The 10,269-nt window shown below is 41.1% G+C and overlaps 1 protein-coding gene across 1 annotated transcript in view; it reads left to right on the top strand.

Annotated features, from left to right (window-relative positions):
• The first annotated feature begins 9,388 nt into the window (after positions 1-9,388).
• LOC103395585 (forkhead box protein D3-like) overlaps positions 9,389-10,269 on the top strand; it is a 2,275-nt gene continuing 1,394 nt past the window's right edge. The window contains exon 1 of the mRNA XM_008333343.2: positions 9,389-10,265. Coding sequence (XP_008331565.1) covers positions 9,644-10,265 — 622 coding nt within the window. The 5' untranslated portion in view covers positions 9,389-9,643. The remainder of the gene's footprint in view (positions 10,266-10,269) is intronic.

Genomic DNA, 10,269 nt, shown 5'->3' with positions numbered 1-10,269 from the left:
TCCTTTGACAACAGTATCTGTTTATGAACTTCTGCTTGGACAAGGACCAGGTCCTCACCAGTCACTGAGTTTGAATCCTGATGGTGAAACCCTACCATTGTCCAAGGGGACAATGTATTGTAGAGAAAATCAGTGTGGTTACACACAGTGAAAATGTCCTTTCAAAGAAATCAGTGTGGTTACACACAGTGAAAAAAGAATTATTGTTTTTTTTACATGTCTGACGGCAATGTGGCATTTTAAAAAAACTTTTAAAAAAAACAGTCATTTGGTTCAAATGACTGTTTTTTGAGAATCAGTCATTTGAACCAAGAAAATTATAAAGTCAGAAACGAATGTAATAAAACTAAAAAGACATTTTTAACTTAACCTCTGTTTCTAAATACTGGAAAATTCATGATTTGATTTTTTCCAAGAAAACTTCATACGATGACCTATAGTGATTTCTTGCATTTTTTAAAATCTTTTTAATAAAAAACTGGGCTGGAACCTGAACCAGCGTCACTTCTAAACCCATGTATTAGAACCCTACTACAGGGGTAACCACTGTGGTGGGGTCGGTGGAATTTTTGGTTGATAAGACACTTTCAGACTCAGACACAGACAATTTCTAGGATCATTTTAAGTCCAACAACACACAAGACCTTCACTAGTATCATTTTAAGTCCAAAATGCAACACACAAGACCTTCTAGAGACCCAGTGACTCAGTTGTAGATCAGTAAAAGTCTGCCTGTGCCAGACTGGACTAAATTCACTAGTCGACTACAGTAACACTGGTCCATCTGTAAATCAGGCCTGTTACACTGTTTCACCACAGTAGTAACAGCATCTGGACTGTTACTCTGCATGTGAACATATCAGACTCACTTCCTGCTGCTCTGGCCCAGCGATCACTTCCCTCTGAAGCTCCAGTATCATTTCATGCAAGTAGGGACTTGTGATCTTTTTAATTATTCCGCACATCATTTCTGGCCGACCATTCAAAAATGCAACATTAGAATTGATTGCCTCTAAGATCCATTTTTACACTCTTCCCCGGGCTCCATAAATTATCCGACTTTGAAGAAGCCCGGACGAGTGTGTGCAGCCACGAGCGGGATTCACAGCACTGCCTCATCACTGCAGCAGCGCTATGGTGGGGATGGGCGGGAGAGGAAGGAGGAGGAGGGTGGGAGGGAGGCGGTTTGGCTGAATGGGTCTGCTCTTTTCTACGCTGGAAGCTGTCAGGGAGGAGGGGGGAAAAAAAGTACACTTGTTATCTTGTGAACCCTCAAACATGTAAGATAGGAATCTCTTGAATGTCAGCGACAGAAATGGAATTAACAAGAGATCTTTTTATTGTCACAGAAGGTCATTAGGGTGCCAATCGGGGTAATTATGGAAATGATCTCCCCGGCTCTTTGGAATGTTTTCCTGCTTCCATAAGGACTTGAAAGTGTTCAATCAGCCTCTCTCGTGGGAAAGTTCAGCCATAACTGCGAGTGTACCAGCAAAATCAAATTAAGCAAAGAGATTTCATTAGTATTTATAGCCTGCAGGCATTTGTAAAAGTATGAAGCAGCAGAGAAATGTGGGACTGTGCGGGGGAGAATTATGGCCTAACGACAAAGGCCATACCTAGAAGACATACACATGGATAATGAATAGGAGGCATTGATTGCGTCTTTAAAGAGGATTCTGGGGGGAATGTAAAATATTGATGCTTGTGTGGGGACGTCCAGTCAGGCAGTGAGCGGCTAACTTTGTTAAGACGGCTTAAGACACTTTTGTGCCCAGCAGTTCATTACGCAGACGTGTTGGTAAAAGTTGGGAGTTAATTCTGCCACACGGGCAATTAATGGAGTGAATCCACAATTAAACATAGTGATGGAGTTAGTCTGATCTTTAATGTGACACCATGAATAATAATAATAATAATAATATCACCACTCTGCCGTGACATATGGTGGCTTAAATGTGAACAAAAACTCATCCAAATTCTGGTCTGCATTAAATATTTAACAACACAGAACATTGGTTTCACAGTGACCTCAAAAAGTCAGCACCGGAACACGGGTTTGTCAGAAAGAACCCAGTGTTGGAGACGGGTTTCTGGAGCCAGCAGTTTGGGGACATGTTTGTCATCTTTACATTTTTACTCCTCCTTATGGTGGGATCATCACTGGAAACATAGTTTAACAATTCAGAGCACAAATAAGTCTCCTTCAGACTCCAGCCTCTAAGATATGTCACTTTGCTGCTTTTTCTCTCTACAAAATATCAGGATTTTGGCAACTTTTCATGATACAATCTAGGTTTTACTGTTTTTTTTATTTAATCTATATCATTGAAATGATCTTCCACCAGAACGCACATCTACACAGAGAGGAAAACACTGACCATCAGTTACCACAAGGGATAAAACCAGTGACGTTCTTGCCGTAAAGCAGCAACATGAACCACCTTTCCACTGCGTGGCCTTCAACACCTTTAACAGATTTTTCTAAAATAATTATTTTTCCAAAGATCTTCCACCAGAACGCACATCTACACAGAGAGGACATGAAAACACTGACCATCAGTTACTACAGGGGATAAAACCAGTGACGTTCTTGCCGTAAAGCAGCAACATGAACCACCTTTCCACTGCGTGGCCTTCAACACCTTTTTTTTATTTTTCTAAAATAATTATTTTTCCAAATGCACTGCATGTCTACTGTGTTGCCGACTTATTTACACACATGATATTAGTGATCACGGCTGCATTCTCAGATCTCTGTCAGTCAGGCCTGTGTATGATGGATCAGTGGTTCTCAAATAGGGGTATGTGGACCGTTGGAGCGTCCCTTATGGCACTACTATCTTTTTTTAAAGATATATATTGTATTTTTAGCAAGAGCATTGAATTGAGTGTCAGGGGAATTTTAATGAACGTTCATGAAGTATTTTAATTTATTTTTTATTTTAATTTATTAATTAAATGTTTAATTTATAATTAATTAAAATGTATCATAAAAAAGAAGACAGATTTCACCATACCAGGATAGTTTGATCTAACCTGACTCATAGCACCACCTGTGTGTAGAACTGCAGCATCAGTACAGCTGAATAAAAAGTTATTTTTTTCAAATCTTGTTTTTTTTATTTATTGGTTCCCATGTTGACCACAAATATTCAATATTCCTTTCTGAATATTTGTGCTGCAGACCCAGACGTGGGATCACTGTGCACGGTGAAATGTAACACCTGATTTGAAACCACTGGCTCTGTTCAGTCCACTTAACTTCTGAGTAATTGACAATTTAAAGGCACAGTCCGTAATATTATGAGACAGCACAATGACTGTGATTAGAATGTGGGCCTCACGGCCGCCGCCGCCCAGCCTCACAGGAGAGGACGGAGGTAAATACAGATGGAGGGAGAACTGAAGGGACTGGGACATGTGGTGATCACGTGGTTCTACACATTCAAAATTCAAAAGTTAAAAGGCTGTTCCTCCCTGAGATGGAAGCCGTTCCTTCATCCTCACCCTCACCCTCGCCCTCAGCCTCGCCCTCCTCTAATTCCTCAGAGTGGGTTCGAGAAGAGGTAAAGTGTCGGTGTGAAGGAGCTGACAGATAATGTGAGGGAATATTATTATGGGAAGGGCAGGCGTGAGGTAGGAGGTAATTTACTGTGATGTTATATATATATGTATGCACCAATAGGCAGGAGGATATTGAGTTCAGGGGTCAGAGTGAATTAGACTCCCTCTTACATATGCAACGGTTTGGAGCGGCCTAAGGACTCATCATTGTGTTGATTTATAATATTGTTGTGGTGGAAGCATCAATGAGAATCTTTTTTTTAATTCGGTAGAATGATGAAGATTGACACACGCGGTTTGTGTTTATTTATGCTTACAGCCATTTTACGCACGTTAGCTCTTCGCTTACATTTGTTATATGCAGACGATTCCATGTGAGCCGACGCCGCGGTGGACTCGCGCTCTGAGGCCCAATTTGCGCCGTTTACAGCCCTTCATTGGCGCAGTGATACACTCAGGTGCAACTTCACAGCCTCCATCTGAATGACAAAAAGCCTACAAACTGGGTGACTTTGCAGGTACTTAACAAGTACACATTGGCATGGTAATCCGGATTCATTTAGCCAAAGGTGTCATTTTCCCACCAGCACCCGCGGGTATCATGCAGCCCCCCGGGGGATTTCTCACTGACAGACAGCCGGGGGAGCTGGAGGGATGGACGGGCTGCGGAGAGGAGTCGCGTCCTCCCCCTGCTACTCCTGCTACTCCTGCAGTGCGTCCCAGTCCCAGTGTGTTGTGGACGGTTTGATAATTGTGCATAAACAAAGGAGTAAATAAATGATTCAAATCACCTGGAAACGTCAGTGACGTCAATGCACAAGTTACTGGTTTTAATAAGTCATGGGCCAATCACGACACTTAGAGAGGTTTCATTTGGAGAAAAAAACGTATTTTTTTAATTACCATCTTAAACCTCAAGAGTGGATTTGATTTAGTTTACAGCTCTCTGACTGGATGATCAGGCGATTACTTATTATTATTATTGTAATTTTGTCATGTTTTTTATTGGCTAAGATTTAGCTATTCTATCGACTAACTTTACTCTTTTTGTGTGTTTTTTTTTAATCTGTTGGCTAATTTGCATTTTTTAATTTAATTAATCCTTTTCACCCACGCCATATTTTTGCTAGGCCGCACACCCCTGCTGCCTTCCCTTAAGACCCAACCAAGCGTGGTTCTATATTTTGTGATTTTCACACAATTTAAATAAAAAAAAAATTCATGACAGAAAAAAAATTCTGATTGGAATGAATCATCATTCTTTAAAATTCAGACTCCGAAATGAGACGATAACGGTAGACGTTTCTCTGCTACAGTCTGGTTATTAGTTGAGATACAATGCAAGAAATACAGGGAAGAGACGTTTAAACTACGCACACACACTCACACACACACACACACACCTGTCTTCTATTTTGGGGGCCATTGTGCTCCCCTGTTGTGACGTGGAGGATCAGACTCGGGCTCCTCCTGCAGGAGTAACGCGTTAAAAATGAGCTCCATCACAGTGTTTGACAGAAACTCGCAGCTTGATAGAGTGCGTCCTGTGAGAAAAAAGGCTGAATGAGAATGAAGATTTTTTTTTTTTTCTACCAAGATGAGGAGAAAATAAAGTAGCAGCAGCAGAGTGTCAGCTCCTCCTGTATCTCCAGGCTCCGCGGTGCCTTTACTGGGTCAATAAAAAAGAAAATATAAAATAAAAAATATTTATTTTAAAAATAAATTCTAAATTTAGTCACCGTGCAAAACAATCAACAAATGAACTGTAAAAAAATATTCGTGATATTGTTTTTAACTTCATGTATTCAGTTGCATGTATATCACGTCATTTTACAAATGTTATTTTATTCATGTATTTATTTTGGCCTTAACACAGCTTGAAAGAAGCACTCGCTGACCAATCAGATTTTACACATTTTTGAGGGTTTTTTATGAGAGAATCTTGACTGACAGACACTAACGAAACACTGCTTTAAATCTGTATCTCAGAATCTACAATTTAAACTTAATTTTATTTTCTAATAGGTGGGTTGAACCTCTAAATATAGTGAATTATTATTATAATTATTATGATTATTATCAGTATTAATAATTATGGTCGTAGTAGTAGCAGAACTACATTTTCATAGAAAGACTTTTCACGGTCAGTTTAACTACAAATTTAACTACAAATGTGTATTTATTATTTTCAATAATATTAAGAAAGACTTTTCACGGTCAGTTATTTAACTACAAATGTGTATTTATTGTTTTCAATAATATTACAGCACAAATTAACAAATTACAGCCTAATAACAACTTTCGTATTTTAAACCCCATAAACCGTTTCCCCAGGAAGCTGACCTACAGAACTACATTATTATATATTATAATATATAATTATGTAGTTTGGTCTTAATTTGGGATTTGGGATACATCTCAGGAATCTGACTTTAATCCCAAAATTCTACAATGAAAAAATTCAAATTGAAACGAATCTCACTAGAGAAATTCATGTTGATATTCCATTTATGTGAAAACATAAATCCTACCACAGCCCTATCCTACTTGCTCCGAACCTCCTAAAAGGCCTAGGGGCAGGTGGTCCCTAAATTTGTGGCCCCAGAGAGACTGGGGTTGAACCGAGGAGCGGAGACAAAGAAAGAAAGAAAGAAAAAAAACGTCTCCTCTGTCTTTCTGTTGAATCACTGGAGCCTGTCGGTATTATGGTCACACTTATTTGTTCCGTGACCTTGTTTGGAGGCTGTTTCTTCTCCATCATCAACATCACCCTCATCATCATCATCATCATCATCACCTCCAATCACCGCTGCTGACTCTGTGTCTCCTCCTAATGGTTTCATGTTAAAGCGAGTTGTTGCTTATTAAACTAAAAGGTCTGGTGGTGGCGCTAAGCCTGTGTGTGTGTGTGTGTGTGTGTGTATTTCATTAACAAACTGTGGAGATAATGCAAGCGGATTTATGAGGCTTCAAAAGATCACAGGAAGGACACGATGATCTGCAGCCATCCAGCCAGTCAGTCAGTCAGTGAGACAGTCAGTCAGTCAGGTTAGATCAGCAGTTACACTGGTGATAATGATGATGCCACTCTTCTCTAAAAACTCCACCTAGATGGTGATAATGATGATGCCACTCTTCTCTAAAAACTCCACCTGTCACTGTTTTTTTTTTTTCAGGAGATTTCCATATAAGGAAAACATCAACATTAATTGTTGTAAAATAATCTCGATTAATATATATTATAATATATTATATTATCAAATGTCTTTAGTTAGGTTTGGGTTTTATAAATCCATAAAGTGTTCAGATCTCAGTGTTACTTAGTAACAAATCACATTAAAATAATCTCGATTAATATATATTATAATATATTATATTATCAAATGTCTTTAGTTAGGTTTGGGTTTTATAAATCCATAAAGTGTTCAGATCTCAGTGTTACTTAGTAACAAATCACTACAACACATAAACTGTACATTTTATTAATATTACAGTGAGTAAACAGATCTGCAGCGTCATTATGTTGTCATTTATCTATAAATAGGAAATTTTAAAATCAAATCATCTTAAACTAAATGTGAATGTTTTTTTTTTTTAAATTTACACTAAAATACCAGAGAAAGAATTTAGAAAGTCTAGTCTAGCGGCCAAAAATAAATCTGCCTTGGCCCATTTTTGGGTCGTGGCCCAGTCTTTGAAGACGCCTTTTTGGAAGAACACAGTTAAAATCGTTTGTAGATTAAAGTTGTCGTCTGTTAACAAAAGTTTTTAATTTATTTGTCCAACAATCGTAGTTCAGAAATGTGGTAAAACATAAACGACGTAACACAGAGTCAATTTATTTTGCGCAAAAACAGAACTTTTTAAACCAATAAATGTTGTTGTCTGTTTCTGTTCAGAAATAGAAAAAACGATTTTTCAAATGTAAAAGAAAATAGACAGAAAAGAAAAAAGAGGGAAATGTTTTAAAATGTCGTCATGTCGTGAAATCTTATTTTCTCATTTTTAATGTATGGCCTAAAAAAACGACCACGTCAAAACATTTCACTTAAACAGAGGGAAGAAAAAAAACGTAGCCTCTGATTTCATCTGTTTAAGTAGCTTCAGATTACACAGCTCGACGCGAGATTAACACATGCTCCGAGAACGTAATCTACTCTAATCTGGACCCAGGTTCACCTGCTTCAACGTGTGTGCATTAATAAACAGCTCGATCTGCTGCAGCCACAGACGAGCCGAGTATTTCCTCTCATTCACTACTAAATAAATATGTTCCAAATGTATTATTTAAAAAAAAAAGAAATAGTGATATTTAGTGAGATTAATTTCTGTGACGAAGGACGGAGAATTCTATTGTTTCATCCTGTCTGCTTTAATTGAGATGAAGGAGGCGCGTGATGGAGCCGAGCACCGAGCATTAATGCGCCATATCTCAATTTGTGCGTCACGTTTAGGCCTTTCATTTATTCAAATAAAACATTTGACACACACCCACACACACACAAACTGGAGTTGATTATAGATATTTTCATTAAACTCCTTAAAAAAGACAGATTTAAACACTGAGCTAAAAAATAAATAAAAAATGAACTAATCTGAATCTGAAGTGTGTTTTTGTGCTGCGGCAGCAGAGAGACAGTCACTGGTCTGGTTAGATTTTCTCACAGTGCGCAGGAAGAAGAACCCTCGGACAGCTGAAGTGCCATCACCTCCTCTCCCCTCCTCTCCTCCCTCTCCTCCCTTCTCCTCTCCCACCTTCATGCTTGTGAATAAATGCTCTCTTTGCATTCACCCGCTGCCTGCATTTCCTACTTTTTTCAAATGCAAAATCATGCAATGATGGCGGTCGTTAGCACCTCTTACAAAACTGTTAGGGGAATTCTTTGCTCTCCCATTCACAGCTGCCGCCGCCGCTGCTCCGTATTCTCCCCGCCTTCTGTTTAATCCTGCGGGAAATAAATAGATTTTAAAGTCACTCGCTCTTCGCGGCGCTGCATTTACATGTCGTATGAGTTCCCGACATGTAAATACCAGGGCAGGTTTACGTCTCAAGTTTACGACTGAGTCCATGCAATAACAAAATGAAAACACAATGACCGGAAGTCTACACGTGTATCTGAGAAATTCAAACTTAGCTGTAGTTGCTTTGTTGATTTATTTTTTCTTTTTCTTTTTACGCAGCCCGCGAAACGCGCGTCAGATCTTTCAGGCCAACTTTCTCTCCTCCTCCTCCTCCTCTCTCCGCCAAGAATAAATGGTCTATGACGGACGAACATGGAAATGAGCGGAAAGCAGCAGCAGCAGCAGCGGCACTGCTGATGTCCCATTGTTGACAAATCCATGAAACAACTCCAGTTTGCATGGTTTACCAGAGAGGAGAAGTGAGCAGAAGTGAGAAGAGGTGGAGAAGGAGGAGGAGGAGGGGATCAGAGAGGAGAGGAGAGAAGAGAGAGGAGAGGAGGGGGCGTCTGTCGTCACCAAACCACGTGTCCTGCACTGATAGTATATCTTATAGCTACTGGGGAAAAGTAATCTATCAGACAGCCCTTTTTTAAAAAAGCTGCGGCCCTTAAAAGCAGCAGCATGTGTCATCTCCACTCGCTTCTCCAAATATCACAGCTGTAGGAAATACACACGCGCCGGGAACCGGAGGTTTCTGTGAGAGAGAGATAGAGAGAGAGAGAAAGAGAAAGAGAGAGAGAGAGAGAGAGACGCAACATCTCCAAACAACTTTCCAGCGCAAGGAAGACGCACCGCGGCCTGAAGCTCCTTCTGTCCACTGGAGATTTTCTTTCTTTCTTTTCCTCTGTCCACTGGAGATTTTCTTTTTCTTTTTTTTTTTTTTTTTTAGAAGTTAGAGCCTCTCCGCCGGTGTTGACTGGCTGTTGCTAAAGGCTTCGACCGCATTTAGATTTTGGGAGACATCCGATCTGTGGACAGAAAGGAGTCCAAGTGAGCGGCTCGGTGTGCGCACTGACTCGGCGCTCAGCTCTGCCTTACCCTCCACAGCCCGCTGGTCCCGGGGTTTTAGGCTCAAAAAGACTCTATTTTTAAAAAAAGAAACTTAAGCTGTGAGATGACCCTGTCTGGAGGCAGCGAAAGAGCCAGCGACATGTCCGGCCAAACTGTGCTCACGGCGGAGGACGTGGACATCGACGTGGTGGGAGAAGGAGACGAGGAGGGCATGGAGAGGATGGACAGCGACTGCGACAGTCCCGGTGTGGACATCCTGCACGACCTCCGCGGGGACGCAGGAGATGATGAGGTGGAGGATGAGATCGAGGTGGAGAAGGAGGAGGAGGAGGAGATGAGGTCCGGTGGCAGTCCGTGCTGCGAGAGCTCCGGCGAGGGCGAGAATGGCACCGGCAAAGGAGAGGGTCACGACGGGAGCGCAGCGTCAGGGGGTTCGATCCAAAAGTCCAAAAACAGCCTGGTGAAACCGCCCTACTCCTACATCGCCCTCATCACCATGGCCATCCTCCAGAGCCCGCAGAAGAAGCTCACACTCAGCGGCATCTGTGAGTTCATCAGCAGCCGGTTCCAGTACTACAGGGAGAAGTTCCCCGCCTGGCAGAACTCCATCAGACACAACCTGTCCCTCAACGACTGCTTCGTGAAAATCCCACGGGAGCCAGGCAACCCCGGCAAGGGCAACTACTGGACCCTGGACCCAGCGTCAGAGGACATGTTCGACAACGGCAG

The sequence above is a fragment of the Cynoglossus semilaevis genome, chromosome 2, assembly GCF_000523025.1.
Source record: "Cynoglossus semilaevis isolate Cse_v1.0 chromosome 2, Cse_v1.0, whole genome shotgun sequence".
NCBI classification, from domain to species: Eukaryota; Metazoa; Chordata; class Actinopteri; order Pleuronectiformes; family Cynoglossidae; genus Cynoglossus; species Cynoglossus semilaevis.
The sequence above is the reverse complement of the archived record's forward strand: the minus strand, read 5'-3'. Positions and strand labels throughout refer to the sequence as shown.